The sequence below is a fragment of the Pelobates fuscus genome, chromosome 8 (genome assembly GCF_036172605.1).
Source record: "Pelobates fuscus isolate aPelFus1 chromosome 8, aPelFus1.pri, whole genome shotgun sequence".
In the NCBI taxonomy this organism is placed as follows: Eukaryota; Metazoa; Chordata; class Amphibia; order Anura; family Pelobatidae; genus Pelobates; species Pelobates fuscus.
In genome coordinates, this window is record NC_086324.1 from 124,000,790 (window position 1) to 124,028,669 (window position 27,880).

A 27,880-nucleotide genomic window follows, 5' to 3' on the forward strand; every position below is an offset into this window, starting at 1 on the left:
TCTTCAAGCAGTGGTACAGGAAGAAGTCTGCATCCTTCAAGAAAAACATGATTTTCATGCAGGACAATGCTCCATCACACGCGTCCAAGTACTCCACAGCGTGGCTGGCAAGAAAGGGTATAAAAGAAGAAAATCTAATGACATGGCCTCCTTGTTCACCTGATCTGAACCCCATTGAGAACCTGTGGTCCATCATCAAATGTGAGATTTACAAGGAGGAAAAACAGTACACCTCTCTGAACAGTGTGTGGGAGGCTGTGGTTGCTTCTGCACGCAATGTTGATGGTGAACAGATCAAAACACTAACAGAATCCATGGATGGCAGGCTTTTGAGAGTCCTTGCAAAGAAAGGTGGCTATATTGGTCACTGATTTGTTTTTGTTTTGTTTTTGAATGTCAGAAATGTATATTTGTGAATGTTGAGATGTTATATTGGTTTCACTGGTAAAAATAAATAATTGAAATGGATATATATTAGTTTTTTGTTAAGTTGCCTAATAATTATGCATAGTAATAGTCACCTGCACACACAGATATCCCCCTAAATTAGCTAAAACTAAAAACTACTTCCAAAAATATTCAGCTTTGATATTAATGAGTTTTTTGTGTTCAACTTGCCTAATAATTCTGCACTCCCTGTAGATACAAATGTAACTTCAACTTTTGTACCCTTCAATGTGGCTTGGTGGCAGTTCACAATGTGATTATCAATGCTACCTGCTAAGGGGGCTGCTACTTCAGCCTGTTTTTTTTAAAGGACCACTCTAGTGCCAGGAAAACACTAGTGTGCCCTGAGGGTGCCCCCACCCTCAGGGTCCACCTCCCGCCCGGCTCTGGAAAGGGGAAAAGGGGTAAAACTTACCTTTTTCCAGCACTGGGCGGGGAGATCTCCTCCTCCTCTACTCCCCGTCGGCTGAATGCGCACGTGCAGCAAGAGCTGCGCGCGCATTCAGCCGGTCGCATAGGAAAGCATTTATAATGCTTTCCTATGGACTCTTGCGTGCTCTCACTGTGATTTTCACAGTGAGAATCACGCAAGCGCCTCTAGCGGCTGTCAATGAGACAGCCACTAGAGGATTAGGGGGAAGGCTTAACCAATTTATAAACATAGTAGTTTCTCTGAAACTGCTATGTTTATAAAAAAAATGGGTTAACCCTAGCTGGACCTGGCACCCAGACCACTTCATTAAACTGAAGTGGTCTGGGTGCCTACAGTGGTCCTTTAAACAGTGGCTGAGCCTTTAACAGTGATTCCTATTGTTGAGGTTTGTTCGGTTTAAATACGAGTAGTCGTTTGTTCCGTTATTCAGTCCCTGACAAAGGTGCCGTGAGGCAGGAAAATGCGCATCAGACCTTTAATATTTTTGTTTGAGGGAGTTTAGTACAGTGTGACCCTGAGGATTCGGGATTAGATGGGAGAGCTAATTGATATTACTTAATGTTCAACTACAAACAGAGGTGCTGCTACGTTTATCTAGTATTGCCTTCATATTGAACAGCTTAGCTGGGATCTTGCGGTTTATAGTTGTGTAAGTGTACAGTTCTTAACCCTCCGGTCAGTCTGGGGCCTCTAACTGTGGCTCCAACTATCAAAAGGTACCTGGGGTTAGTGTTTTTAACATTGGAGACAGTGTAAGAAATACAGCATCTAAATAAGAGTGCTCAGCTGTGTTATTTAAGGAGTGAGCAGCATTCACTTTGAAGAAGGAAAAAAAAAAAAAAGGTTTGAGAAGTGGTGTATAAGGGGCAGCATCCGCAATGGAATGTACCAGACTCTTTCGCTGGTTTCAATTATTATATTTATATAGAGCCAACAAATTCCGTAGCGCCATGATGAATAGCCTATATGTAGTACTAAAGACCACATTTCATACATAGCCCCTAATATCCAATTTCTATAAACAGTGAACACTGGTTTATTTCCTAAAGGACCAAAATATACATCCTTCCAAAGAGGATATAGTGAATGTTATGGACTTGGGTTATAACATCAAACTGCACTGTTGCGCTATCTTCCAAGCCATGTAGGCGGCATATAGAGTCACAAATAAAATTTAGAAATAATGTTATGCATCATAACATAGGTTTGGTTTGCATAGGTTATGGTGCAAACAGATGCTTATAGCTGGAGCGATGATAAAATTTTATTATGCAGAGAATGGATTGTCATAACCCACCTATCACGGCAAGGGTGTAGAATTCGTTATTGCACTATGGAATACTATACTTTAATGTAATTTGTGTAGTGCTTGCCTGGTAGAGATGGAATATTGTCAATGTCAAACTGAGTTAATTTGATTGTATGAAAGATCAGATGACATAAGGGGTAATGTAAATTGCATAAGAATGTGAAAAGGGTTTTACCATATGGATGGATCCTGTGAATTAATCAAAGGCTCTGCAAGGTGTGATAAAACTGAAAAGGAATAAATAAACTGAAAACTGAAAAGGAATAAATAAATGTAAAATAAAATTAAAATAAAAAGGATAAAGCATTTGGAGACTTTATTACAGGTTTTGCCCCCCCCCCCCCCATGTAAATTTGCCTGTGCAGACTACAGTATGTAGTCTGCACAACTTGTCCTTTACATAAAAGAATAAACGAACATGTAAATTGAATTTGCAAATGAGATCATGGTGGATAGGTCACAACATTTTAAACATAGAGAAGAAGGAAATTAAGTAGGTCCATAAATTGAAAACCCTAGAACGGCAGGGGAAAAAGGAATATATTTCTCATATATACAAATCTCATTCTGTTAGTTACTTGCCCCCTTTCTTTTAAGGCTCCCTTTTCTTAACCATCTTAAGTATTTTTTATTAACATGCCATTTTATATTTTTATATTATATGGTTATTCTTAAAATGCTGTGATAAAATTGTGAAAAGGAAAAAGAAGGTTTGTCACGTGAATGTTCTTTCTCCAAGTTTGTTATGTTTTTAAGAATTTAAAAAAAAAAAAAAAAAAAAAAAAAAAAACACTATTGGAAGGAACTCTGTATAATTTTAGTATATATATATTTCCAGAATTATCAAGGTCTTGATAATGACCCTATACAGTCGAAACGTCGATTATATTTCTTTTTTGGGCATGTATTAGTAAAGACACTTGTTTGGAAGTCCTCTGAGTGCTGCCAATTATTATGTTTGCATGTGCACTTGCTTTGCATCTCTTCCTGAATTGTGTTTCAAAGCAGTTGTATACAGCAAACAAACTCCAAGCAATACATGCTTAAAATGGAATAATGAGGCAATAAAGGGGACTCATTGTTGAACATATTTGCATGTGCCCATCCAGAATCCAGAATCCCTTGCAGTAGTAGCATCACTGCATTGATTCCGATTTGAAATTTCTGTGGGAAAAGAAAGTCTTGTGACTTGATTGGTGTGTGCAGATCTGTGTTTGACAATGTATTACTATCCACTGACTTCAGGTGGAAGGGGTTTTCAATATTTTTTTTTTCCCCCATCATACATTTTTTGCACCAGAAATAGCTTAATGTAGTTGTTCTAGTGAGTTTAGTATGTCTTTGCAGGATTAAAAAAAAAAAAAAATTAAAAAAAGGTTTACATTAATGCCTAGGGACACATCAAGTGGCAGTCACTCAGACGGCCACTAGAGGTGCTTGCCAGTCAGTGTTGCACTGATGTTCAGTGTCTGCACGCTCTGCATGGAGGCGCTGAACTTTACCCATAAAGATGCATTGATTCAATGCATCTCTATGAAGAAATGCTGATTAGCACAGTGCGGCATTTTGCAGCGCGTGCACATTAGCCTCTCTTGCTTTCCTATGTATAGCACTGAATTGGCTGAGATAGTAATTTGTGATCTCAGCCAGGGTGGAGAAGCAGGTACGGGGGTAGAGCCAGCAGACCTGCAGGGCGCTTGAATAAAAAGGTGAACTTTAACCCTTTCTAAGGCAGTAAAGGGGGGGGGGGTGTAGAGTACCTAAAATGTCTAACACAAATACACCTTTTGGTTCCTGACCCTATAGTATTTATTATTATTATTTTTATTTTTTTTAAATATTGGAATATCCCTATTACAATGTTGCTTATTTGCTCCTATTCCCACAATGGGAAATCAGGAAGATGCTTTTTATTCCAGTTGGACTTTTACATAATAAGTGTGTGATCGGACTATGCAAATGAATTAGATTTTGTGAAGTATCTAATAGTATAAGACTATTCCATCGGACTCAATTATGCATGCCCTCAAGGATGGACTGACACAGGCAATTGGCAGATGTGATGAACCCTATTCCAGGTGAAAAGAATCATCATGCTGCCGACATTAAGCCCCATTTCCCGGAAGCTGTGAACTGCGCCCGAGAACCAGAGGAAAGACAGACTGCCGGCGTCAGGACACCAGGATTCCAGCATGGTTCTACTGGAAGGAGTAAAGCTACGAAGGGGGTGATTTTACTCAAAGGTTTTTATCTGCAATGATAAAGTTTTAAATTCATTGGTCATCTAGGGTCTCTGCCTGGATTACTGCATGCCACAATTCCACAGTGCCAGCAGTTGATTGGAGCTTTAAAGTTTGAGCAGACCGCCACTGCTCTTTGCATATGAGTGGCTTATCCATATACTTTCCTTACATTAAAAAAAAAAAAAGAAAAGAAAAAAAGTATATATATTTTTATATGTATATCATACGGACTGGATTTGTACACTTTAATGACACATATTGCACAAGTGTATTGACACACAATTAAAGGTTGGTTAATATTGCACAAGTGTATTGACACAATTAAGGTTGGTTAATATTGCACAAGTGTGTGTGCACAATTAGGTATTGTGGTATATACACTGCACAATAAAAAATGTGGACATCCGCATGGTAAAAAGATTTCACCATTTGATTTATGCACTTTGCTGAAGAGGAGTTTGTATTGCATGGTATTGATATGCACTTTATATTAAAAAAAAAAAAAAGACCCATTTGATCTTAAAGACAATGTACACTTTGTATAATATTTTGTTTTAAAAGTGTATAGTGTACTTTATGTTGGTGTAGTCTTTTAACAGTGAAAGTTTTTGAGCCATTTCACTTCATAAGATGTTGCTGTATTTGGTATGGAGTAATATTATATTTTTTCACCAGTCACTTGTATTTTGGTTTATAGTAATCACTCCTTGTGATGAGCAGACAATGAAGCAAGACAAAATCACAATTGAGGGTTTAGGAAGTAGGTGGCAGCTGTGGTGAGCTTTATACTACCAGAACATCCATGAAGTATGAATCAGGACAACACCAGGAGCACTGGAGAGGAGATGGCTTATCATTTACATCTCCTTATGCAATTAAATACTACATGACAAATGATATAGTAATTGCTCAAAGAGAAGTTCGGGCTTCAAGTGAGCCTGTCATTTGTCAGTCTTTCACCCAATGCTACATTGTCCTATAAATTCATAGAGAAAAAGGAGTAGAGGCACAGGTAATAGCAATACCAAAAGGATTGAAAATACAAACCGTTTCTCCAAAGGTAGGGAGGCTGGGTGGATTTAAATTAAAAAATCTGAATGTTGGGGGGGGGGGGGGGAGAATGTGTGTGTCTGTGAGTGAATTTATGTTGGTCAGTGTGTATTTGTGAGGGAGCCTGTGTGAGTGATTGTGTGTCTGTGTGAGTGACTGTGCATGTGTGTGTGTCAGATTGTGTCAAATCAGTGTGTGTGTGTGCATGTCAAAGTGTAGGTGTTAGACTGTAACAGGAAACAGGAAGTGGTGTGGCACATGTAAGTTAGGGGGTGCCCAAGTTCTGTCATGCCTAGGGCAGCACATATCCAAAATACACCACTGAGTGTACACCAATGTGCTACCAAGTATTTGAAGGACTTAAAAGAGGCAGTCTATTCGCTTAAATTGATCCTTCCTCAAGGCCTTTACACATCTTTTGTACAACTGAATTGTTTTGGTCAAAAAAATAAATAAATAAAATTTATTTATTATATATATATATATTTTTTTTTTTTTTTTCATTAACTAGCTTCATTATAACCACTACAATACGCTGTAGTGTCTATACAATGGATGTCTGTGGCTCCCCAAGAGAGAACTCTTCTAGCCTATAAGCGAAGCCCAACAGGCATAGTGAAAGGGAGAGGCGTCCGATCTCCTGACCAGACACGCACTGACCCGTATTAGCATGGAATTTAAGCCCCGGTGGGGGTGATCCCAGGCCCCACCATGAGGGCTCATTAACCACCAGAGAAGGTTTGCGGTGCTGCCACATTTCTAGCAGCGATTCAGTCAGACACATCCAACATGGCAGAAGCCGCATGTCCCTGGATTCATATGAAGGAGAGGTCCAGAATGCTACAACAGCTGAACTGCCTCTGGGACGAGTTCTGGCAGAGCCTGATGTGCCGGTATTTCCCACCTGCCCAGTGGGCCGCAACACATTGCTTACCTGCTCAGCAACACTGAAGCCTCAGGATCACGGATCTCAAGGAGACCCGCCTCAAGAGGAGCCGACTGCATCCGGGGAACACCACACATAATCAAGCACCAACCTAGACAGATGTCCAGCGAGGCTTACAGCCCAGAGAGGAATACAGTGTGCGACTCAGGGCCTGACATACCAAGAAGGTGCTGCCTCCAACTGATTAGCAACATGGAGAGGGGCTGCATCTTGCCTATGGCTGGCATAGGCTGAAGGTCACACATGAGCTTCATCTTCCCCTATGCCTAACCTGGCTTCAAACCGGAGGAATATGATTCAGATTTATTTACTCTTCTCTGCTGAAACAATATGTTTAGTCTATTCTTTTCGTTTTTGTTTTTTTTTCCTATTTTCAAAGTTTCTCTTTGCAAATATTACTTACCTAGGTCTTGTGGTGTTCTGGACTCTCCCACCTTTCTCAATCAGAGCCCTCTGCACTGATGCCCACTGCTTGATATCCAGCGTGTATAAGCTCAACATCAATACTACATAGACTCAAAAGGAGCTGGTGATCAAAAGGTACCGTGCAAAGAGGGTTAACCCTTAATTAATACTTATGAGGAAAGCAGGAGGTTTCCCAGACGAGAGGGTAGTTTAAAACTTAATGGTTAAAAATTGTATATTAAGAAGGAATTTAATAATCAAAGGATTTGAAAAAACTCAGGTTTATTTGAACCTACAAAACTTTTTTTTTTTTTTTTTTTTTTTTTAAACGTGTATACATGAACCAAATATGTAAAGAAAATCTATTAAAATATATATATATATATATATATATATATATACACATCCTGCTGGTGTCTCAGAGTAGCAATTGCTGGCCAGGCTATCGGAGACGAAACAAATGTAAGAGGCGATTACAATGCCAGCAGAGCGCTAATCAGATGTTGTCTTATGCAACGCCCTTGAAGTTGGCTACAATATACAATTGCAATAAATGATCCTGAAAAAAAATAAAAAAATAACATATGACTGGAGTCAGTTTCAGACTGCTAACTAAAACAGAGCTATAGGAGGAAACAATGCTCTGTGAAAAATCAAGAAAAGGGGGTATGGGAATTAAAGAGCAGGAAGGAAAGAGGGGACTAATAGTGGAGCATGTGTGGTTGGCAGATCGAGTTACTCAGTGGTAGGCGGGGATACAAGACCTACCTCTTGAGGTTTCACCTCGGTTATACCTCCAACGCCTGCCAGCTGTGAGGTTGTGAATTGGTGAATTAGTGGACCATACAAAGGAATCCAGAACCATATAAGGAAAATAGAAACAGCCAAACATGCCGATCTCATGTTTAGATCAACAAGAGATGTAAAGGCGATTCTAGGGGCTACTAAGCCACGATCACATGAATTTAATCAAAAAAGCGAGAATTAGCTAGAAACTGGAAGTCAAGATGCATTACAAAGCTGATCTATTGGAGATCGGGTTTAATAATAAGGGCAACAAGAGGTGTAGAAAAAGGTGTGAGAGGATAAATGACATACCCGGACGAACTTAACGGTATAATGCTACTGAAAGTTGCTTAGGAAGTATTACTAGGTTTACAAAAGATATTAATTTTAGAAATATATTGAAAAGTCCATGAAACATGCCAATCTCATATTAGATATCAGCAAGAGGTTTAACATCAGAGTACGGGATATGTCTGCTAAAAGATCAAAACAATAAAATGAAAACTTAAGAATGGATCAGAATTTGCCAATAAAACTCTAAATAGCTGGTCTATTAAGGAACCTATTATATATGAGATCTGTTAGGGCGAGTATGTATAAACGTTTTAAAAAGGAGTTATTGGAAATTGTTGCATAATATAGGAAATTTTAGGAAGAAATGGGACCCCTCGTGGATTGTCTTCTTGGTATACATGAAATGGAAAACAGAATAGTCGTATTTACTTCCTTTTAAGATAAAGTCATTAAACGTTCAGTTTTAAACTACCCTCTCATCTGGTCATCTTCCTGCTCTCCTCATAAGATTAACACCAGAACTAATTAGTCTTCCAGAAATTAATACAATTAATTTAGAGGCATAAGGGGTGAAGCTGCATACCAATTATGAAATCCTGTAGGTGCTGTATTGCTCCTTCCCAGGAATGGTCTACAAGTGCAATGCTTCTCCTGAACAGAAATGAGGATGTAAAATGGCAGAAGGTACAATGCAAACATGTCCTTTATAGAAAATTGACAAGATAATAGCAAATATCAAGTCCAAACAGAGATGTAAAGAAAAGAAAAGTAAAAAAAAAAAACCAAGAAGAAGTAGTAAATTATTTTTTTCACCTCCCAATACAGCTACTTCAGCCTAAAATTTGTGGTTTAGTAAATAAACCCTATTGTATAGAAACTCCACTAGTTGGACCTCTGAAAGAATTTTTTTTTTTTTTTACACAAAACATACCTTTATAGTATCGTGAAGCAGAGTGAGCACTGGTTTGAGAGGGACACACATAAAACAAACAGGACTGTTACCTCAAGAACAAAGATCTTGCACCATAAAAGAAAAAAATAAATACACACTGGGAACAGGTTGAGGAGCTACTCTACTAGTCCGTGGTAGGAGCCTGCACAGACTAATCTAGCAACACTTGTCCTAAGCATGGCACATGATATATAACAATTACCTTTAGGTTCTGCTCCAGCTTGAGGAACATGATGAATATAAACATAAAAAATAAAAAGCCAAGTACCTCGTAGTGTGATAGGAATTTCCTTAGTTTTGCCAAAGATGGAATGTATAATAGTGGACTCATTACTCGTCGAACAAACTTCTCAATGTATGCAGCAGTCAATGGTCCTTTGTACTCAATGGGACCAAAACTAAAAAGGGAAAAAGTAAAACTTAAAAAGAAAGCTGAATATAGGAGGCAAACAACGCAAATTTATGAGGGATGCAGACATATTTTCCAATATTTGACAGAAACAACAAAACCAAATCATATGACTATCCATCCTTAAACTGAGATTCTAGGCTCTAGCCAATTTCTCCATTATTACGGCATAAAATAATAATAATAAAAAGAAATCGTATTTGTTAAATACATCAAATCACAGCATAGATCCATACAGGCAATTGTATGCAATCCTAGAACACCTAGGCTTGTACTGGCTTGTAGTGGCCATCTTTATTTTGATTTGCTTTGAATATACATGGCAAAGGACCCAAGACAGGGGGGCCCAATTGATAGATCCCCAGATGTCGACAGCTCCTATGAGGCTTTATATGCCTTTACAATGATAAAGCCTCATGGAAGCTGTAGTTTTAAAACATATTGGGATCTACCTTTTGGGCACCACTGACCTAAGCTATTGACACATGTCACATTTCACATTGTTTTTTGAGCAATCCATTGTTGCCATGAACAATGTGATCAGTCGCTTTTAGCATAACCCTACACAGGTGATCAAAGTTTCAAATGTCAGTGGTAGCGCCAAGTTGTTTGGTCACTTCATTATACTTTTACTCTTAAGAAGAACACAGATAATATACTGTATTTTAAAGAATTATTCTTCTATCCCCTTTTTTTGGTAGAAACAGGCTTGTTAAAACAGTGTAGAGTGGTTATTTTTATTCAGAATATTTTTTATTTACTTATGTAAAACAGATTTGGGGGTGGGGCTTGACCGCCATGCAAGCTGGCCGTGTTTTAAGAGAGCTCCTCGTATGATCTCAATTAAAGTGGGATTAATTACTGCAAATCACTCTCAAAGCAAGTTTTCCTGAGATCCCATTTACCCTAACCAATGGATCAGCTCCATTGTGGAGGGGCTGCTAGCTACATTTTGCCTCGACTACTTGAGCAGTGCAGCCTGGGATGCATAGCAGATGGGAGAAGCGGCCTATATCCCAGCCTGGTGTGCCCTGAGCCCCAGCAACTTTACTCTAAACCCCCCTTCCTTTACACCGGCAATGGTGATTGCGGTCCACTTCTGGGAGGCGATCGGGCTGTGACTGGCCCAACAGGTGTTGCCAAGTAAACAGACAACTAGCAAGGACGTGCGCCCCTGATATGTCCAAGCTAGACCACATATTTGTAGACTTCTGGAAATAATTAAAGTTCAGAAAGCGACAGGCTAATGTGCCACAATCATGTGAACCCTTACCTATGAAGGCACATCCACGCCACCACCACTAGCATATGGTCCACAAAGCGAGGAGGCGCCACCTTTCCGACTGCATTCAAGCCTACACTGCCGATACGGAGCACAGCTGCTGGACTTCCCCGCAAGCACCAGATTATGCAACCAGTTTCTTGATATCCACTCTGGACGATATTGGGTTCCCCGTGGAGGGCTGGGATACCCGCAGGAAAACCAGTTGCTACTACATCTCCTGTACTGTGGGGACTGACGTATCTATCCACATTGATGGCCTACACGTCTGTACTCCTGTGCCCAATGATGGTATTGCAGAACCAACATTGTTGCGCCACTAAGTGGCATTGGCTGACTCATGAATGGGACTCTCACCGGCTGGTGCTGATCCCTCCGAAAGGTTTCTCCACAGTCTGACTGATTGCTCTAGCTTTTACCCGCTTTTGTTTCCCCCCCTCCCTTTAGACAAAGAACGTTAATTGGGCTTATTATGCTTGTAACACTTTACAGCTTAGTGTTCACCACGGGACCTCTTGGGTGCTCTAACCCTCTCATTCACTGTGTCCTCTAACCCTCTCATTCACTGTGTCCATGTTCCAATACTAATCATCTAATTATATAGGATGTTTTGTTTAGATACATGAACCTTAGCTGGTTTACTAGTATACCACAACCATTACATTTTGTGCAATTGCTCTGAATGCCATACTCTTGTACTGAATGGGTTGTTTGTTTTTTGCTGGTCCTGCTGCCGTGGCATTACAAGTGTGTATTTACTCATTTGCACAACAAAAATAAAGAAATTTAAAACAGATTATAGAGTGCCCATATGCAAGCCTTTTAACAAATAATGGCTATTCAAAATAGAACAATTTGTACATATTGTATCCATGAGGTGTAAGTTTTCTCTCAAAAAGTCTAACAAAATGCAATTACTACTAGTTTCCTGCAGCTGCTTTCACAGACTAGAACTTTCATTTTACTTATCTACAAGATAGCTGCCCCACGATAAGACACGTCAAATATGGCAAAATTTCAACATTTAACAAGTGAGAAGAAGAAAAAAAAAATTCTACGACTAAACTTTAATTTTTGCAGTTGCTCACAGTACTGCTAGCACAGTGTACACACGAAACAGGATTCTCTCTCTACACTTTATGCACAGCAGATATGCTTTCATTAATGATCAACGCCTGAGTGAATTTACCATTATTTAGCAAGTTTGAATTTACCTACTTTTAGCCAGATGTGTCAAAAAAAACAATGCAGAGCATTTGCATAAATTAACTGAAATTGTGCACCATATCTTGAATCAACGTTCCCAAAAAGCTGTAACCTGCACAAATACACGCAAGCTTTAAATGTAGCACACAATTACTAAATATTTTTTACAAATTAGCATATAGCGAAGGGGGGGTGAGGGGAGAAAGAGTTAGGGGGAAAAAAAAAAAAAAAAAAAAAAAAAAACTAAAATGCACAAACCTCAGCAATTCTATGTTAAAAGGTAAATTGATCAAGTACCTACAGAAAAAATGCTGTTCAAGCGCATTTGTACTCAACATTACTTCCATAGTGCTGTACATTCAAGAGATACGCGGCAAAAAAAAAAAAAAAAATCCATCTTTACAACATTATTAAATTACTCGCCACTGCCGGACAAGTTTGCACCCTCCCAGCTGTCAGACAGCTAGGATGATGCATTTCTAACACTCTTCGTGCTGGGGATCAAAGAGAAACATTGGCTTCAGTGCTTCTCTATGAGAAGTATTGTAGGACAGCAACGCTCTGTGAGAAGCATCAGAAAAGCCAGAAGATCGTCAGTGCTGGAGTACTGAGAGGAGCAGCAGATCTGTGGGGAGGTACCATCTCACCACTGTACTTAGAAGTATGTTAACCCCTTTTAATTGCTGGTACTGGATGTGGGGGCTCAGGGGATTCCCAAGAGATGCACATTATGATTTACTATATGAAACCTGCAGCTGCTGTGCAGGGGCTTGCGAGATATGCAGTGATTTAGTTTAAAACCACGAGAAAATTGTTGGCTGCTAAATGTCAGTGATATACAGGGGGAAATATTAATTATAATAAAAAAAAATAGATTTTTTTTTTACATTTTTAATAACATTAAGGAGGCAGTTAACTTCTGAATGAAGATGCCATTTAAACTTAGAGAAATTACTTCTTCCACTAGAGACTGTTGATTGTTAGAACAGATCATTAGGTCAATGTAATCAATTTACCTCTTATGATACAAGTTAATCACGGGGAAATAATAGAAGTGTTTTTGTTTCCTGCACGTGCCCTGGTGCCACCAGCAGTTGATTGCCACAAATAGTACCTACAAAACAAAATACAAAATGATACAAGAAACGCATTTTTCACATTTCAGCATCCTGCAAAATAGTTTTCAATTTATGGCAAAATATATGCAAGTGTAAGTTTTGAACAGTAAATTTGTGTTTTTTTTTGTGTAATATAACATTTTCAATTGCAAGATTTATCCCCCCCCCCCCACCCCCCCACCCCTCCACGTTCTGGGGTGACATATCCACAGATGTTCAGACCTGGACAAAACTTCCACAGAATTTGAAATCAGGTCCAAAAGTAAGTAGCTGCACAACATGGTATTAACCATTTCATTTCCAGATGTGGATTCACCTCTAACAGTGGAAAGGAAATCACTTTCTAAATCAATCATACTCATACATAATAGTCAGCCAAATCACTTACATTTATATATTCCATGTCATATCCTCCTATCTATATTTCCCCTCACCCCATATAGTTCCAGTAATCGTATTTAGCCTCACATTTACCCTGTGATTTATTTTTTTTTTTTGCATTGCGTGTCGCAGCAGCGCCTCTTAACGGCTGTCAGGAAGACAGCCACTAGAGGCTGGATTAACCCTGCAATGTAAACATAACAGCTTCTCTAAAACTACTATGTTAACATCTGAAGGGTTAAAACCTGGGGGACCTTGCACCAAAACCACTTCATTGAGCTTAAGTGGTCTGGGTGACTATAGTGGTCCTTTTAAAACGTGTTGTCTAATGCTACTAGCCAGGCCTTAAACATTACTTTACACTGCTTGCCAAGGCTACATTGTCTCTCATCACTTGTGAGTGAAACGTTTGAGCCCTGGTTATATAGTATAGGAAGAAGTCATTGAGATTGTTATAATTTTCAAGTATGATCATCCTTGTAAGATAGCATTCTGTGCTCAGAAAAACGCAGATTGCTGCAGCTGCTCACCCAGCACACACTCTGCCGTCCATGTTCATTGCAGTGTGGGATGATTCACGTTGCGTTGGAGCAAAGGGAGCACTGTGGGCGGAGTCCAGATATGGCTGCAGCTGCTCTCACACGTTACACAGTTGTAAATAATAAATTTAAAATCGCATTGAGCACACAGAACGTCCATAGGAAAGCATTGAAAAATGCTTTCCTATGGAAGCTTTTAATGCGCGTGCGGCTCGGCCGTGCATGCGCATTCGGCTCCACTCAGGAGCTGACATCAGAGGGGGAGGAGAGGTCACCAGCGCCGAGGGAGCCCGGCGCTGGATAAAAGGTAAATGACTTTTAACCCCTTCAGCCCAACGGGAGGGAGGGTGTGAGGGGTGGGGTCCTAAGGATTTTATAGTGTCAGGACAAGTTTGTTTTCTTGACACTATAGTGATCCTTTAAGTACAAAATAAAATCAAGAGTGAACTGGTAACACACACACCATTATGATGGTGGACACCATTAGGTCCGCTTTCTGGTGGCCATTGAATTGGAGAGGCAAGCGTTAAAAAGAAAACGCCATATACCATATAAATGTATAGAAACATGGAAAAAAGGGATACAGCTATGAGCTAAAAGAAAACAAACACCACATAGTGATGTACAATTAAATGAAATGACACGCTGCAATAATGGTTGCACTCACAAGATATGAATGAAATAAGCGCCTTGAAATCCACTAAGGGATATTGCTGGACCGCTTCCACTGGAGGGTGGTGGATGAATAAGCAGACTCAAGAGGCTCAGGGGGCAATCAAGAACCAAGTTGTATAAAAAGAAAATTTATTGAGGCACCGTTGCCCAATAGAATATACAAAAAAAATTCACATGTAAAAACAAATGAATAAAATCTAACGCGTTTCGTCCAGCACAGTGGACTTCAGAGATAGAAACAAATTCAATAATAATACATGGAACAAGGATGCATATAAATAATCCCCCCCCTCCCAGTCACATTAAATACATAATCTAAAAGGAGTTGATTGAAGGTCAATCAGGTGTGCCTAGACTCCAAAAAACTTTCATTGATGGACAGAGGAGTGGGTCGATCTTCATTGGACTTAGTTGTAAACACAGCTGATGTGCATAATTGGCAATGTGAATTTCCGCGAGTCCATTCGGCTTGCGTTCCACCTCCTCCTTCCGGTATCGCGCATCACTTCCGGTTCCAGTTGAAATGTCCTGAAAGTCTATGCGTTCCAACTGTGGATATGTGAACGTCTCATAACGAGCATTCAGTGCTCGAAGGATGTTAATATTGCAGATACAAAAAAAATTAGAAAAATATGAAGAAATTAGAGAACGGACAGCAGCTGAAATAGCCTGCCCTTCGGTGGGTCCCCGCTCAGAACTCAAGCTGGTTTTAGCTCATCTTGTGCCATTACAGAGAGAACATATCTGAAGCATATCAGACTGGTCCCACCCATACAGGCAGTCCAGATCTGAAATGTCAGCAAGTTCTCTCTGCACGAGAGATACAGCAACCCCAGACGATCGTTTCAGCCTTGTAAGGTATCATCAGTGAGGCATAGCTGATATCTCTCTAGGCTCACGGTGCCTAGAGAGATATCAGCTATGCCTCACTGATGATGCCTAACAAGGTTGAAACGATCGTCTGGGGTTGCGGTGTCTCTCGTGCAGACAGAACTTGCTGGCATTTCGGATCTGGACTGCCCGTATGGGTGGGACCAGTCTGATATGCTTCAGATATGTTCTCTCTGTAATGGCACAAGATGAGCTAAAACCAGCTTGAGTTCTGAGCGGGGACCCACCGAAGGGCAGGCTATTTCAGCTGCTGTCCGTTCTCAGAATACTCTTGCGACCCGTTTTTTCTCTCCAAAAAAAAAAAATAAATATATATATATATTTTTATTATTTTAAATATTCCATGTGTATTAAAGGGACACTATAGTCACCTGAACAACTGCAGCTTAATGTATTTGTTCAGGTGAGATCTATAGCTCCCTGCAGACAATCTAATGTAAACACTGTATTTTCAGAGAAAATACAGTGTTTACATTGATAGGAATACCTCTAGTGGCCGTCACTCAGACGGCCACCAGAGGGACTTCCTATCATGCAGAGCCCTAAAAAGGCCCTGTACACGTCAGACGTTTGAAAATACGTCTGACGTGTGCAGGAGAGAGAAGGCACTGTGTGCGCGCCTTCTCTCTCCAGCATGTCAGAGAGGAGAGGGGGCAGGCAAAGACCGCGAGCTGAGAGTCAGCTCAGCTCGCGGCCGCGCACACGCGCGGTAGTGCGCTCAGGACTTCAGAGGGCGGCATGAATGCCGCCCTCTTAAGTATGTGCGCATGTGCAGCGAAGCCGCCTATGCGCAAAAGGGAGCAATGGCGCTTCCAAATGGAAGCGTCTGATTGCTCCCTGCTCATTTTGACGAAATAGGGGGCGCGGTTTCACGAGGCTCCCGGCGCTGGAACCAGGTGAGTAAAACTGCTTGGCTGGAGAGTCCCTTTAATGTTATGTGTCATTGCACACAAATGAAGTGAATATTCCCACTAGATATTAATACTAAAAAAAAATGTGCTACTATCTATTTGATATTTCCAATGTATATTTAAAGATCTAATTTAAACTAAACATATAATTGATCAAACTGAAAAAGACTTTTATACTAAGAATAATCTTTTGTATCAAAAAAGACCCTTTGTGAATCGAACGAAACTCCAACAGTATGATAGCAGAAATGTAAAAACTATTAAGTGATTATAAACTAATCAATACAAATTGGGTATTCTCCTATAAATATAAAAAAAAATAATTTATAAGTGTAAATATGAAAATCATTTTAGAGGAGAGATGCAAATCTTTTCAAAAAGTCAAACATTTTTTTAACAATCAGTCTCCCTAAATTAAATATTAGCTAGAAAGAAAAGAAGGGAAAGGAGAGGACAGTATCATGTCATAAAACAAGCTAGATCTATATCGACATTCATCCCCTTGGGCTCTGAGGAATCCAATCAATAGATCCAATATGTTTCTCTTTGAGATAATTTAAGATCTCTGTCCCCTCCTCTCCAGTGCGGGGATATTTGTTCAATGCCTACACCCCTAAAATCTCTCCAATTAAAAGAGGGATACGAATTGCAATGGACTGGAACGGAATGGGTAGTCATACCTTTTCTAATGTTGTTGATATGCTCCATAAGACGAATCTTAAGGAGTCTTTTGGTCTTACCCACATATTGTTTGCCACACGGACACTGCAATACATACACAACATAGTCTGTGTGGCATCCAATATTTGATTTGATAGGGAAACTAATTTGGGTAATGAAACTAGTGAAATTAAAGGATTCGCCCAAATTCATCCTATAACACGCTATACACATTGAATAACCCTTAAATCCCTTGTGTCGACATGTGCTATTTACATTGGTATTAGTTGTCTTTGGTGTACGTAACTGTTGCCATCTGTTTTCTTGAAAAAAAAACATTTGGATTGTATTTGTTCTCCCTTATAAAAAAGGGAAAGATCCAAAAAGTTTATGGTGTGTTGGTTCCATTCCGGTGTGAATTTTAAATTAAAATGTATTAATATTGAGATATTGAACAAAAGACAAAAGATTCCTGTGAACTCTTCCAAATTATGATCACGTCATCGATGTATCGCCGCCACAGGACCAGGCTCGCCCTCCAGTCATGCTCGCACCACATGAAAAGGTCTTCACATCTCCTCATATAGATGTTGGCATAACTGGGGGCGAACCTGGTTCCCATGGCAGTCCCCGTCACTTGAAGGTAAAAATTCCCTTCATAGAAAAAATTATTATGTTCGAGAATGAACTGAATGGCGGTGAGAATAAATTTTTTGAATGCAACAGGTACCTCTTGATCCTGATCTATAAAAAAAATTGGACTGCCTCAATCCCTCACTTATGATGGATGACCGTATAAAGGGATGTTACATCCAGAGTTGCCTAACTATAATCACTTTGCCATTCTATATTATCCAACTCTTGTAATATGGCTTTGGTATCTTTAATATAAGAGGGGGCATTCTGAGCGTATTTTTGGAGGCATGCATCAAGGAAGGCCGATAAATTAGCTGTAATGTAATTAATTCCACTGATAATAGGACGTCCGGGGGGAAAAAACAATTTTTTTATGGAGTTTGGGCAAAAAATAAAAAATGGGGATAACTGGATGGGTACTAAATAGAAACTTAATTTTTTTTTGCTGTAATAATTTCCTCACATAGTGCCTCAGACAATATGACTTTTAATTTGGAATTGTATGATCTTGTAGGATCATTGGGCAATAAAATATAGGTATCTTATTTACCCAGTATATTTAGGGATTCTTGATGGTAATAATGGGAGGTCATGATGACAATGCCTCCCCCCTTGTCCGCCTCCTTAATGACAATGTCTTCTCTTTTAGTTAAATTTTAAGGCAATTATTTCCATCTAAAAGTTAGATTATATTGTTTGTGTTGATTTTTTTTTTTTATAATTTTTTTAAAATTCCTCATTAACCTTTTTTTCAAAAGTCTCCAAATGGGGACCTCTACTGAAAACTGGATAGAACTTGGATTTCGGTTTAAATGAATCAAAATCATTATTATATAAATGTGATTCACAATTGATGTCCCCAAGTGGTTAAACTGTATACTTATTACATAGAATCTGGTGCAAAGAGGTCATATTTGCAGGGCAAGAGGGTCTGGACTTCTACATTTGTTTTAATTTTTCACACCTCAAAAACAGTAATTTTACTTACCGTAAATTCCTTTTTTCTTAGTATAGTGGCAGTACTTACAAGTGGGATGTTCCTTAGGATTCTGGACAAGAAGCTCCCCCTTCTTTAGAATTTAAATGCTGTGCTCCGCCTGCTGCCTCCATATAAGCTGTAACTCAGAGACACTCACCAGTAATACAAAAGAACCAAAACGGAGACCGAATGATGCATAGAATTTAATCTATTTGAAAGCGGAGGGAAAGCCAGTACTGCCACTATACTAAGAAAAAAGGAATTTACGGTAAGTAAAATTACTGTTTTTCCCTTCGTATAGTGGCAGTACTTACAAGTGGGATATAGCAAGACCCCTGCAAACAACAAAGGGTGGGAACTCAGCAGGCCACAGCTTGTAGCACCTTACGCCCAAAGCAGCTTCAGATGATGAGAATACGTCCAGCCTACAATGCTTGATAAAAGTATGTAAGGAAGACCAAGCAGCAGCTTTGCAGATGTCTTCAGGTGAGGCGGCTGCTCTTTCAGCCCAGGAGGTCGTCATAGCTCTAGAGGCACGAGCCTTTAAAGGGAAACTAAGGGGAATCCCTTTGGATTGATAAGCCAACCTGATTGTATACGTTAGCCATCAGGCCAAAGAGGGTCCTGAGACAGCACAACCCCTGTTAGCGCCATGAAAGAATACACATAGATCTAAGGATCTAATCCCTGAGTCATCTGAAGACAGATTTTCAGGGATCTTCTAAGATCTAGGAGATGTCACATTCTTTCCAGATCCGACGTAGGAAAATGATAAAACCCCGGTAGGACAATAGGTTGGTAATTGCAGCACCAGAAAAAACCTTAGGCAAAAAAGAAGGCTTGGTGTGCAGGACCACCTAGTCGCGATGAAAAAGGTGAATTCCGGAGAGAAAGAGAGAGCTCGGATCACACCTACTCAACTAGCAGAGGCGATAGGCACCCGGAAAACCGTCTTGAAGGTAAGAAACTTGAAAGGAACCTCCAGTAAATGTTCAAATGGTGGTTCACAAAGGGCTCGAAGCACCAGACAGATCCCAAGTAGGGAAAGGTACTACTTAGGAGGCCTCTTAAGCCTTATGGACTTAAGAAATCTTAGAAAAAGCAGGTTTGAGGCAAAGCCACGAACCAGGAAGTGATTTAGAGCTGAAATCTGGCCTTTGAGCGTAAAACTCCCAGGCCGGCTTCAAACCCATCTTGCAAAAAAGAAAGACTTTCCGGGATAGAGGCTTTGGCCGGATCCAACCTCGAAGTGAACACCAGGTTCTGAACTTCATTTAAACTCTGAAATAGATTTACGAAGTGGACCAGCGGACGGAAGACAGCAACACATCACATAACGGTCAGAGAGACCATGGCCTTGAAGGATCACCCTTGCAGCAACCATGCCGTCAGGTGAAAAATATCCAGAGTTTCCACGGGGAGAGTCACATTCTCCAATACTTGAGAAGAGACTGGAGATGCCAACGTGAGATTGTCAAGTTTTCCACTTCCGAAAACCAACTCCTGTTCGGCCAGAAGGGCAGGACTGCCAATTACTTGCCTTCTTCATCTTACTAATGAACAATCCGTGGTATAAGAGCAACAGGAGGGAAAACATAAGCCATGTCGAAGGTCCAAGGTATCGATAGACCGTCTAGGACAACTGGGTACTCTCCTGAATGGAGAGAAGCAAAACATTGAACTTTCCTGTATCTCCTTGTGGCAAACAGGTCTATCTCCGGCCTGCCGAAGCGTGAACCCAGCGCCAAAAAAAAATAAAATTTAGCTTGACAGTGCCCAGTCAGCCTGAGACCAAAGTCTACGGCTGAGGCAGTCTGAACTAACTTTAGAGACCCTCTGACATGGGTAGCTGATATAGCGAGAAGATTCGCTTGAGCCCAAGACATATGAGGTAGCAGAGCTCTTGAAGAGCTTTTACCTTCATGCCACCCTGGCGAAAAAAACCACTGTAGTGGCGTCCGACTGAATCCTCATTGCCTGATTTGTGATGGCTGAACGGAAGGAAACCAGTGCCTTCCAAACCGCATTAATCCCTGAAACTTCAGGAAGCGCCTGACTCCACTCTGTTCCAAGACCCTGACGGAACTGAGAAGCTAGATGGGCGCCCCAACCCATCTGGGAGGCATATGTGGATATCATAAACCATTGTTTCTGAGCAAACGATAGGCCCTTTGAGATATTGCTTCTGTGTTTCCACCAGTTCAGGAGTCCTTTCACCCCTTTGGATAGGTGGAAGGGAGAGTCTAGATCTTCCTGTTTTCGTGTCCATTGGGAAAGGATGTCCCATTGCAATGGTTTTGCTTCTGCCTTTGCCCAGGCCACTGCTGGGATTGCAGAAGCGAGGAGGCCTAGAACCTCATAGCATCTCTGATTGCAGCTTTGATACGGCTTTTAAAATCCTCATTTGTTTCACTAATGGTAGAAAAAGAGAGAGGGACTGTGAATTTCCTCTAAGACCCAAGAACTCTAGACTTCGTGACGCAGTCAGCTTGGATTTTTCCAGGTTCAGGATCCAACCGTGATCTCTTAAAACCTTCATTGTAATCGTGAGATGAAGATTTAGCAGTTGTCTTTATTGACCTTCAAGGAACCAAACGTCCAGGTATGGAACAATCGAGATACCTTTCAGACGTAAAACCACTGCTATGGATGCCAGGATTTCCGTAAAAGCTCGAAGAGCTGAGGACAGGCCAAAGGGAAGAGTTTAAATGTAAATGGAGAATCCTTCGCTTTCTTGAAACAAGAATGCTTGGGCACTTCCGGATTTCAACCCGGGACCTCTCGCACCTGAAGCGAGAATCATACCACTAGACCAACAAGCCAGTGTTGCTAGAACCGCAAACCTGAGAAACTTCCGGGAAGATTCTGAAACCGGTACATGGAGATAAGCATATTTAAACCAACTCTGCCATGTAATCTCCCTTTGTAAAATGTGTGTCAAAAGGCAAAATACGTTCCATACAGAACTTCTGTCATGGTAAGCAGGTGTTTACTAGTTTCCATCTGGTTTTTGAACCAGAAAAAAAGGCGTGAGTAAACTCCCTGAAATACCCAACGTTTGGGTACCTCTCTACCACATTTCTTAAAGAAGAAGAGAATTTGTTTACTCTTGATGGATAGCTTGACAGTAGGAAGGATGGACGTGGTTTCGATGAAACTTTATTCTGTAACCTTCTGAAATGGTTCTTGTAATCCACCTATGAAGCACTCTTTCCCAGTCTTGGGTGAAGAACCGAAGGCGTCCTCCCATTCTTATGGCGTCAAACTTCCTCTTTTGTCATGCCTGTTGGATTCCTGTCAAGACCACTGGCTGTTTATTTGAGGTACATAGTTGGTCTCCCATACAAGTACTAACCAGGCCCGAGTCTGGATGGCTTCTGAGATCTGACGAGATCAGGGATTTTCAGGCTGGTATGGCCATAGGCCATCATGCTTTTGAAACCTGCAAAACCGCCCTGGTAACGAAAGGACCTCTGACCCTTGTACTGAAAACTTTAATATCCCTGGGTTCTTGAATCCAGAGGTAGGGTTTTCGTCGTATCAGACATCTGTCTAACAATGTCTTCCAAAGGAGTGCCAAAAAAAAAAAAATTTTGTTCCTTTCAAAGGGTAATTCACATAAGGATGCCTTAGACGCAGAGTCAGCTGTCCATGTTCGTAGCCAAAGAGCTCTTCTGGCTACTGACGACAAACCCATAATCCTCGCTGATAAACAAAGAAAACTCATCTTTCAGTAGGAACAAGAGATGGGAAGGATCTGTATCAGAGTTCCCATAATGGAATCTTCCAGGGCTTGTAGCCAAACGCTCTGAGCTCTGAGAACCGCTGAACCTGCAAATTCAGCGCTGCACTGATATCCTGCGGCCTGGAATATTCTACTACACGAAGTTCTGGCCCGTTCGTCCATTGGGTTTTTAAGCCCTGAGACTTCGCCAATGGGTATAGTGGTTTTCTTTGATAGCTGGGCAATCTGAACATCCACTTAGGAAGATCTTCCCATTTTTCTCCAGACTGTAGCTTGACTTGAACGTACGTCTTTCAAGATTCTTTCACCTATGATGGAGATCCAAGATTTAAGGAGACATTGGGAAACCTTTAACCTTACCCTTGGTAGGTTCAGTTTCTTGTACCGCCGTCGTCACTTCTTTAATAAATTTCTTCAGCTCTTCCGGTGGAAACCCCTCCTCCACACTTGAAGCCAGGCTGGAAATATCCGAAGGCGAAGAGACGTCAGACACAGAAGGAGATCTATTCCTCCTACGCAGTGTGGGCAGTTTCTCCTGAATAGCTTCAAATGTCTGGGACAAATTTTCCTGAAACCAGCCCAGGAAGGATGCCATATCAGTCTGCTCGGCTTTTACTAGCCGATCCGTTGCGCACTGATTGCATGTATTATTGTGACATCCGTCAGGTAGAGGTAACGCACATTCCAGACAACATAAGTGCTTAGATTTACTTGTGGTGTTTGGAACAGAAGTTGACATCTTGTCTATATCTGTCTTATCTGGAGACATAGGACTTATTCTAGAAGCATGCATAAAAACAAAAGGTGAAAAAAAAGGAGAGTTCAATAGTTAAACCTCACCTTAAATCACCTAAGATCCGTGTAGGAGGGCAGGTGACACGGAGAACCAGAACTGTACACCCACCCTTGGGGTCAGGAAGGTCCTGCACAGCCATGTATCCAAATTTTAAATTTGGCGCCAAACACCGTTTCACGCATGCTCAGTAGCGTGATTCTGTGTTTGGTGGAACGCAAAGCCTCCCGGGCGTGCGTTCCACCGCTGTGCGCATGCGTAATGAGCAATGAAGGAGAACCGCCTGGGAACTCAGTCAGAAAAAAACACAAAAGACAGTATCCGGTCACGTTCCGTAACGCGAACCCGGAAGTACTGTTGCCGCTCAGTTCCCGCCCGGGAAACTATCGGGCACTCACCTCCCGGTCAGCAACCTGTGCTGAACGCACCAAATCTCCACCTGCACTGTGGGGGAACCTGTCCGTCCCGTTGCCGGGACAAGAAGAACTGGTGAGTGTCTCTGAGTTACAGCTTATATGGAGGCAGCAGGCGGAGCACAGCATTTAAATTCTAAAGAAGGGGGAGCTTCTTGTCCAGAATCCTAAGGAACATCCCACTTGTAAGTACTGCCACTATACGAAGGGAAAAATACATTTTAAGTATAGAGATAAGAAAACATAATAATAGAATCTTGGAAGTGGACAGGTTTTTTTTTAACCCCTTAAGGACCAAACTTCTGGAATAAAAGGGAATCATGACATGTCACACATGTCATGTGTCCTTAAGGGGTTAAAGGAAGACTCATGTTATAAACACAAATTTATTTCAACAGTTACTGTTCATGTTGTCTTTAGATTCAGTTTCACCATGTGGAACTTCATCCAGCAGTATCCCAATATTACAGAAACCATCGTTCCTCCTTTAAATCGGAGATCATCCCCACACCGATGAGGAGTACTTCTTTTCAACAGAGCCTGTTCATACAGACGGCCAGGTGTGGCCGCCCCATAAGTACCCAAAATGGGATTTGAACCTGGGTACTTTGCTGTCCTGGGCCTGATATCTACCTTTGAGACACAGCAGTTCTTTTACAGTATTCACTAGGAAGTGCCTGTAGCGTGTCAGATTTATTATATTTACAGCAATCAGCAGCTAATTCAAAAGAAAAATGTGATTTAGCATCCCACAATGTTTAAACGTATGTTAATTTTCTAAGATGTATTTTAGTTTAAAAAAAAAAAAAAATAGACCATAGGTTTAATTGATCATTTACCTGGTCTGAAAGCCTATTAGCGACTTCCTCGATTTCAGACCTTGCCATGATAGACCGTCCACACCAAGGGGCGTACAGGAAAAACATTGTTATCTCAGAGTCCTGCCGAATGTGTTCTGCATAATCCAGCTGTCCATGGAAAAGATCCAAAACAAAGGATTTCTTAGAGAAAAAGTGCACTGGTGGTCTGGCTGGCATAACGACATCATTAGCCCGGCTGAAGAAAGAAACGAGAAACTTTGTCGGAATCATAGAAATGTGCTCTGTTAGGAGGAGTTTAACAAGCAGTAACATACACAGAATGAATGTAATTACAATGTAAAACGAGTTTTTATCATAGTTTACAGTGCTAAGAGTTCCCCTGTCCCCATCTCCATGCACAATCTTTCTTAATACTGCAGCAGTTGCAAAACTCACTGCAGCTATAACCTCACTTCGTCCTTTACATGTCACATGAAGAAGCTCTGCTTTGTTCTTCTTGTCCAAATAATTGTATAGTGTGCATTTGCTATACAAATTTCCAGTATATCTCACTTAAAGGGATTCTCCACTGCCAGGAAAACATTTGTTTTCCTGGAACTGCAGGACCCTCTAGTGCATGCGCATTAGACCTCCCCATAGGAAAGCATTGAATAATGCTTTCTTATGGGGATTTCAGCAACGCTGAACGTGAGGACATCCAGCGTAGTTTTAAACCACTTCTCGTGTTCCTGTAGACAGTCACTAGAGGAGAACTTAACCCTGCAATGTAAATATTGCAGTTTATGAAAACTGCAATAATTACACTTGCAGGGTTAAGGGTAGTGGGAGTTGGCACCCAAACCACTCCAATGGGCAGACGTGGTCTGGGTGCCTGGAGTATCCCTTTAAAATCTGAGAATGGAGTGGTTGTTAAGTGGATAGCATTTGCTAAACAGCATAGACACATTCTTTTCTTCCTATGTGATCATTAAATTTGAAATCAATATATATGGTTGCATGAATAAATACAATTTAGGAGTGTGTGAGAGAATTAGTTGTCTGTCAAATCAGTGACTATATGGGTTTGCCTCTGAGTGTTTGTTTAGATGACCGGACCTCCTCCCATTGCATTGGAAAGGAGTTTTTGTTGTATTTTTGTCTTTGAATATAAAGCTTAGTTTAAAAAATAAATAAAGTAAAAATATATAAAAACCTGGATCCTAACTCTTTAAGCTGGCTCCTAGATTCAAAGCAAATTTCTCAGGCCTTGATCTATACATAAACAGTTACTCCAACATTTTTTATTTTCTTAACATTGACTTTTACATCTTTATGCCCTACTGTGCACTTGGTACCTAGTTTGCACCACCCCATCTGGCTATATGCGCTACCAGTCTTCAAAATAAACGGTTACATATGAAAGTGTGGCAACTGTGCAATAATATTGGCCTGGAGGGATGGATTAATACCAAGGAGAGGTGCCAAGCTCCCTCTTCATCTCAAGAACAGCATTAAAGAATAGTCTGTGGGGCCATTTGGCCCAGCCATTCAACAGAGAAAGCTTCCTAGACCCCCTGCGTTGCCTGAGACCACCACCTGTCAGGTTTAACACCACCCCTGTCTAGGTGCAAGAGTCACAGGCAAACAACGCTTCCTCTGCCAAGACAGCTCTCCTAACAGTAACATCCATCAATAATATCTGTTAACTGGGTAAGGACATACACCTACTCAAACTCTGACATCCCAGTCTTAGTAGCTAGTCTACAGGTAGCCAGAAAACAAATCTTTTAAAGTTTTTAAATATGAACTACAACCTCCATGATGCTTTGTAAACCTCAATGCCGACAAAGCATCATGGAAGTTGTAGTTCTACCTCCAATATTGTGCATGTTTGTCCAACTCTGAGCTATACAATCTCCGATAGGAAGGGATTGTTTAAGGAAGGAATGAGTTCAAGCTTGCCCTAGATCACACAGAACGTTCTATGGAATCCTGTGTATCGTTACAGCCCTGTCACAGGTGTGTCGGTGTTACAGGGGACAGGCCGGGTTACCTGCAGGTGAACCTGAGGGCCACGAGGAGGGCGATGCCCAGCGCTATAGCCCCACACAGCAGCTCGGGCCTGCGGCCCATCAGGCAGAACAGCCGCTTAACGTGCTGCCGGACAGGCCTTTGCATAGCGCTTATAGAGGCGGGGGGCGGCCCGAGCCCGCGGGGGGCAGGCCGCTCCGTGTCCTCATCACAGCCCAGGGCTGTCAGCAGCACGAACCGAGCGCCGCCACGTCTAATAACACGACTTCCGTGGCCCAGCCGGGGGAGCAGGGCGGGGAGTGTGGGCAAATAGCAAGCACGTATGCTAGGGAGCGTCTAAATCTTCACACCCTGCCAGGGCGCCGCACTGATATGGCTGGGTACCTTACCAGCTGAAGAATAATGGCAGTATGTGCTGCTCTACATAGGGCTGCAAAATCTCATCATCGAGGGGTTTCAGGCCCATGGTGCACAAGGATTGGCCTTAAAGGGACAGTTTAGGCTGATTAAGGCACCATAACAAGTGCATCTAAATTAAGTTGTTATTGTGCCACGAGACCTCAGGTGCACTCTCATCTTCAAGGGTTAAACCGTTCTTGATGAACGGCGTCACTCCACACTTTATGAAACTTGAGATTTAAGAAGCTGGATGCTGCCTTGGACGGATCGTCGCTGGAGGCAACTTTAGGGTTAAACCGTTCAAGAATGGTTTAACCCATGAAGGCGAGAGTGCGACCAAAGGCTTCCTGGCACCATAACTTAATTTAGATGAAGTTGCTTTGGTACCTAGAGTGACCCTTTTATTATTATTATTATTATTATTATTTAAATAAGGGCTTTTTCTTAGTTGTATAAGTTAGCAATGGACATGTTTAACTAATGCATGTTCTGTGACTGTCACTCCCTTAATAAATTGGCATTTCATAAAGATAAAATCTTTATGAAATGCTCATAAACATTGTGCTGCTTCTTGCCTGAGATAAATTTTCAGCACTATGACACCACCAAGGTAATTTCTACGATGGAGGAAGTCATGTCCTCACCTAATCAATGGGATGTTCCAATGGAGAGTGATGATCCTTCTCAGCCTAGCCATCCACCAGCTACTCCGAGGATCGGGATGGGATGGCAGTATGCAGAAGGATTACTTACATTTACTTGTTGAGGAGGAAGTTTGGTTGCTACATTTTATTTTGGTTTTTCTTTTTTGAAGTATATAGTTGTATTCTTACACACGCAATCGCACCCTAGGGGGAATTGGTTACTTTATTTATTACTGGTATTTATAAAGCGCCAACAGATTCTGCAGCGCTGTACAATTAGTGGAGAACGTACAATATACAGAGACAAATACAAAAGGTAGAGAGAGCCCTGCCCGTAAGCTGATATCTAACCAGTGGAGCTCTTTTATACAAAGTGCTTAGCTAGATGGCATGTGAGCTTACAATCTAAAGGATACAATGGGGATTTGAGACAAGAAGTAACAGGAAATTTGGAGGTGATGGCTAAAAGACTAACAGAGAGAAGCAGCTATTGGCAGGGATCT

The 27,880-nt window shown here is 41.2% G+C and overlaps 1 protein-coding gene across 1 annotated transcript in view; it reads right to left on the bottom strand.

Moving 5' to 3' along the window:
• The window catches only part of TXNDC11 (thioredoxin domain containing 11), a 66,063-nt gene extending 39,450 nt beyond the window's left edge, over positions 1-26,613 (bottom strand). Inside the window, exons 1-4 of the mRNA XM_063430290.1 lie at positions 26,357-26,613; positions 24,343-24,559; positions 12,779-12,876; positions 9,134-9,263 (exon numbers count right to left, since the gene is read on the bottom strand). Coding sequence (XP_063286360.1) covers positions 9,134-9,263; positions 12,779-12,876; positions 24,343-24,559; positions 26,357-26,481 — 570 coding nt within the window. The 5' untranslated portion in view covers positions 26,482-26,613. The remainder of the gene's footprint in view (positions 1-9,133; positions 9,264-12,778; positions 12,877-24,342; positions 24,560-26,356) is intronic.
• Positions 26,614-27,880: the final 1,267 nt, after the last annotated feature.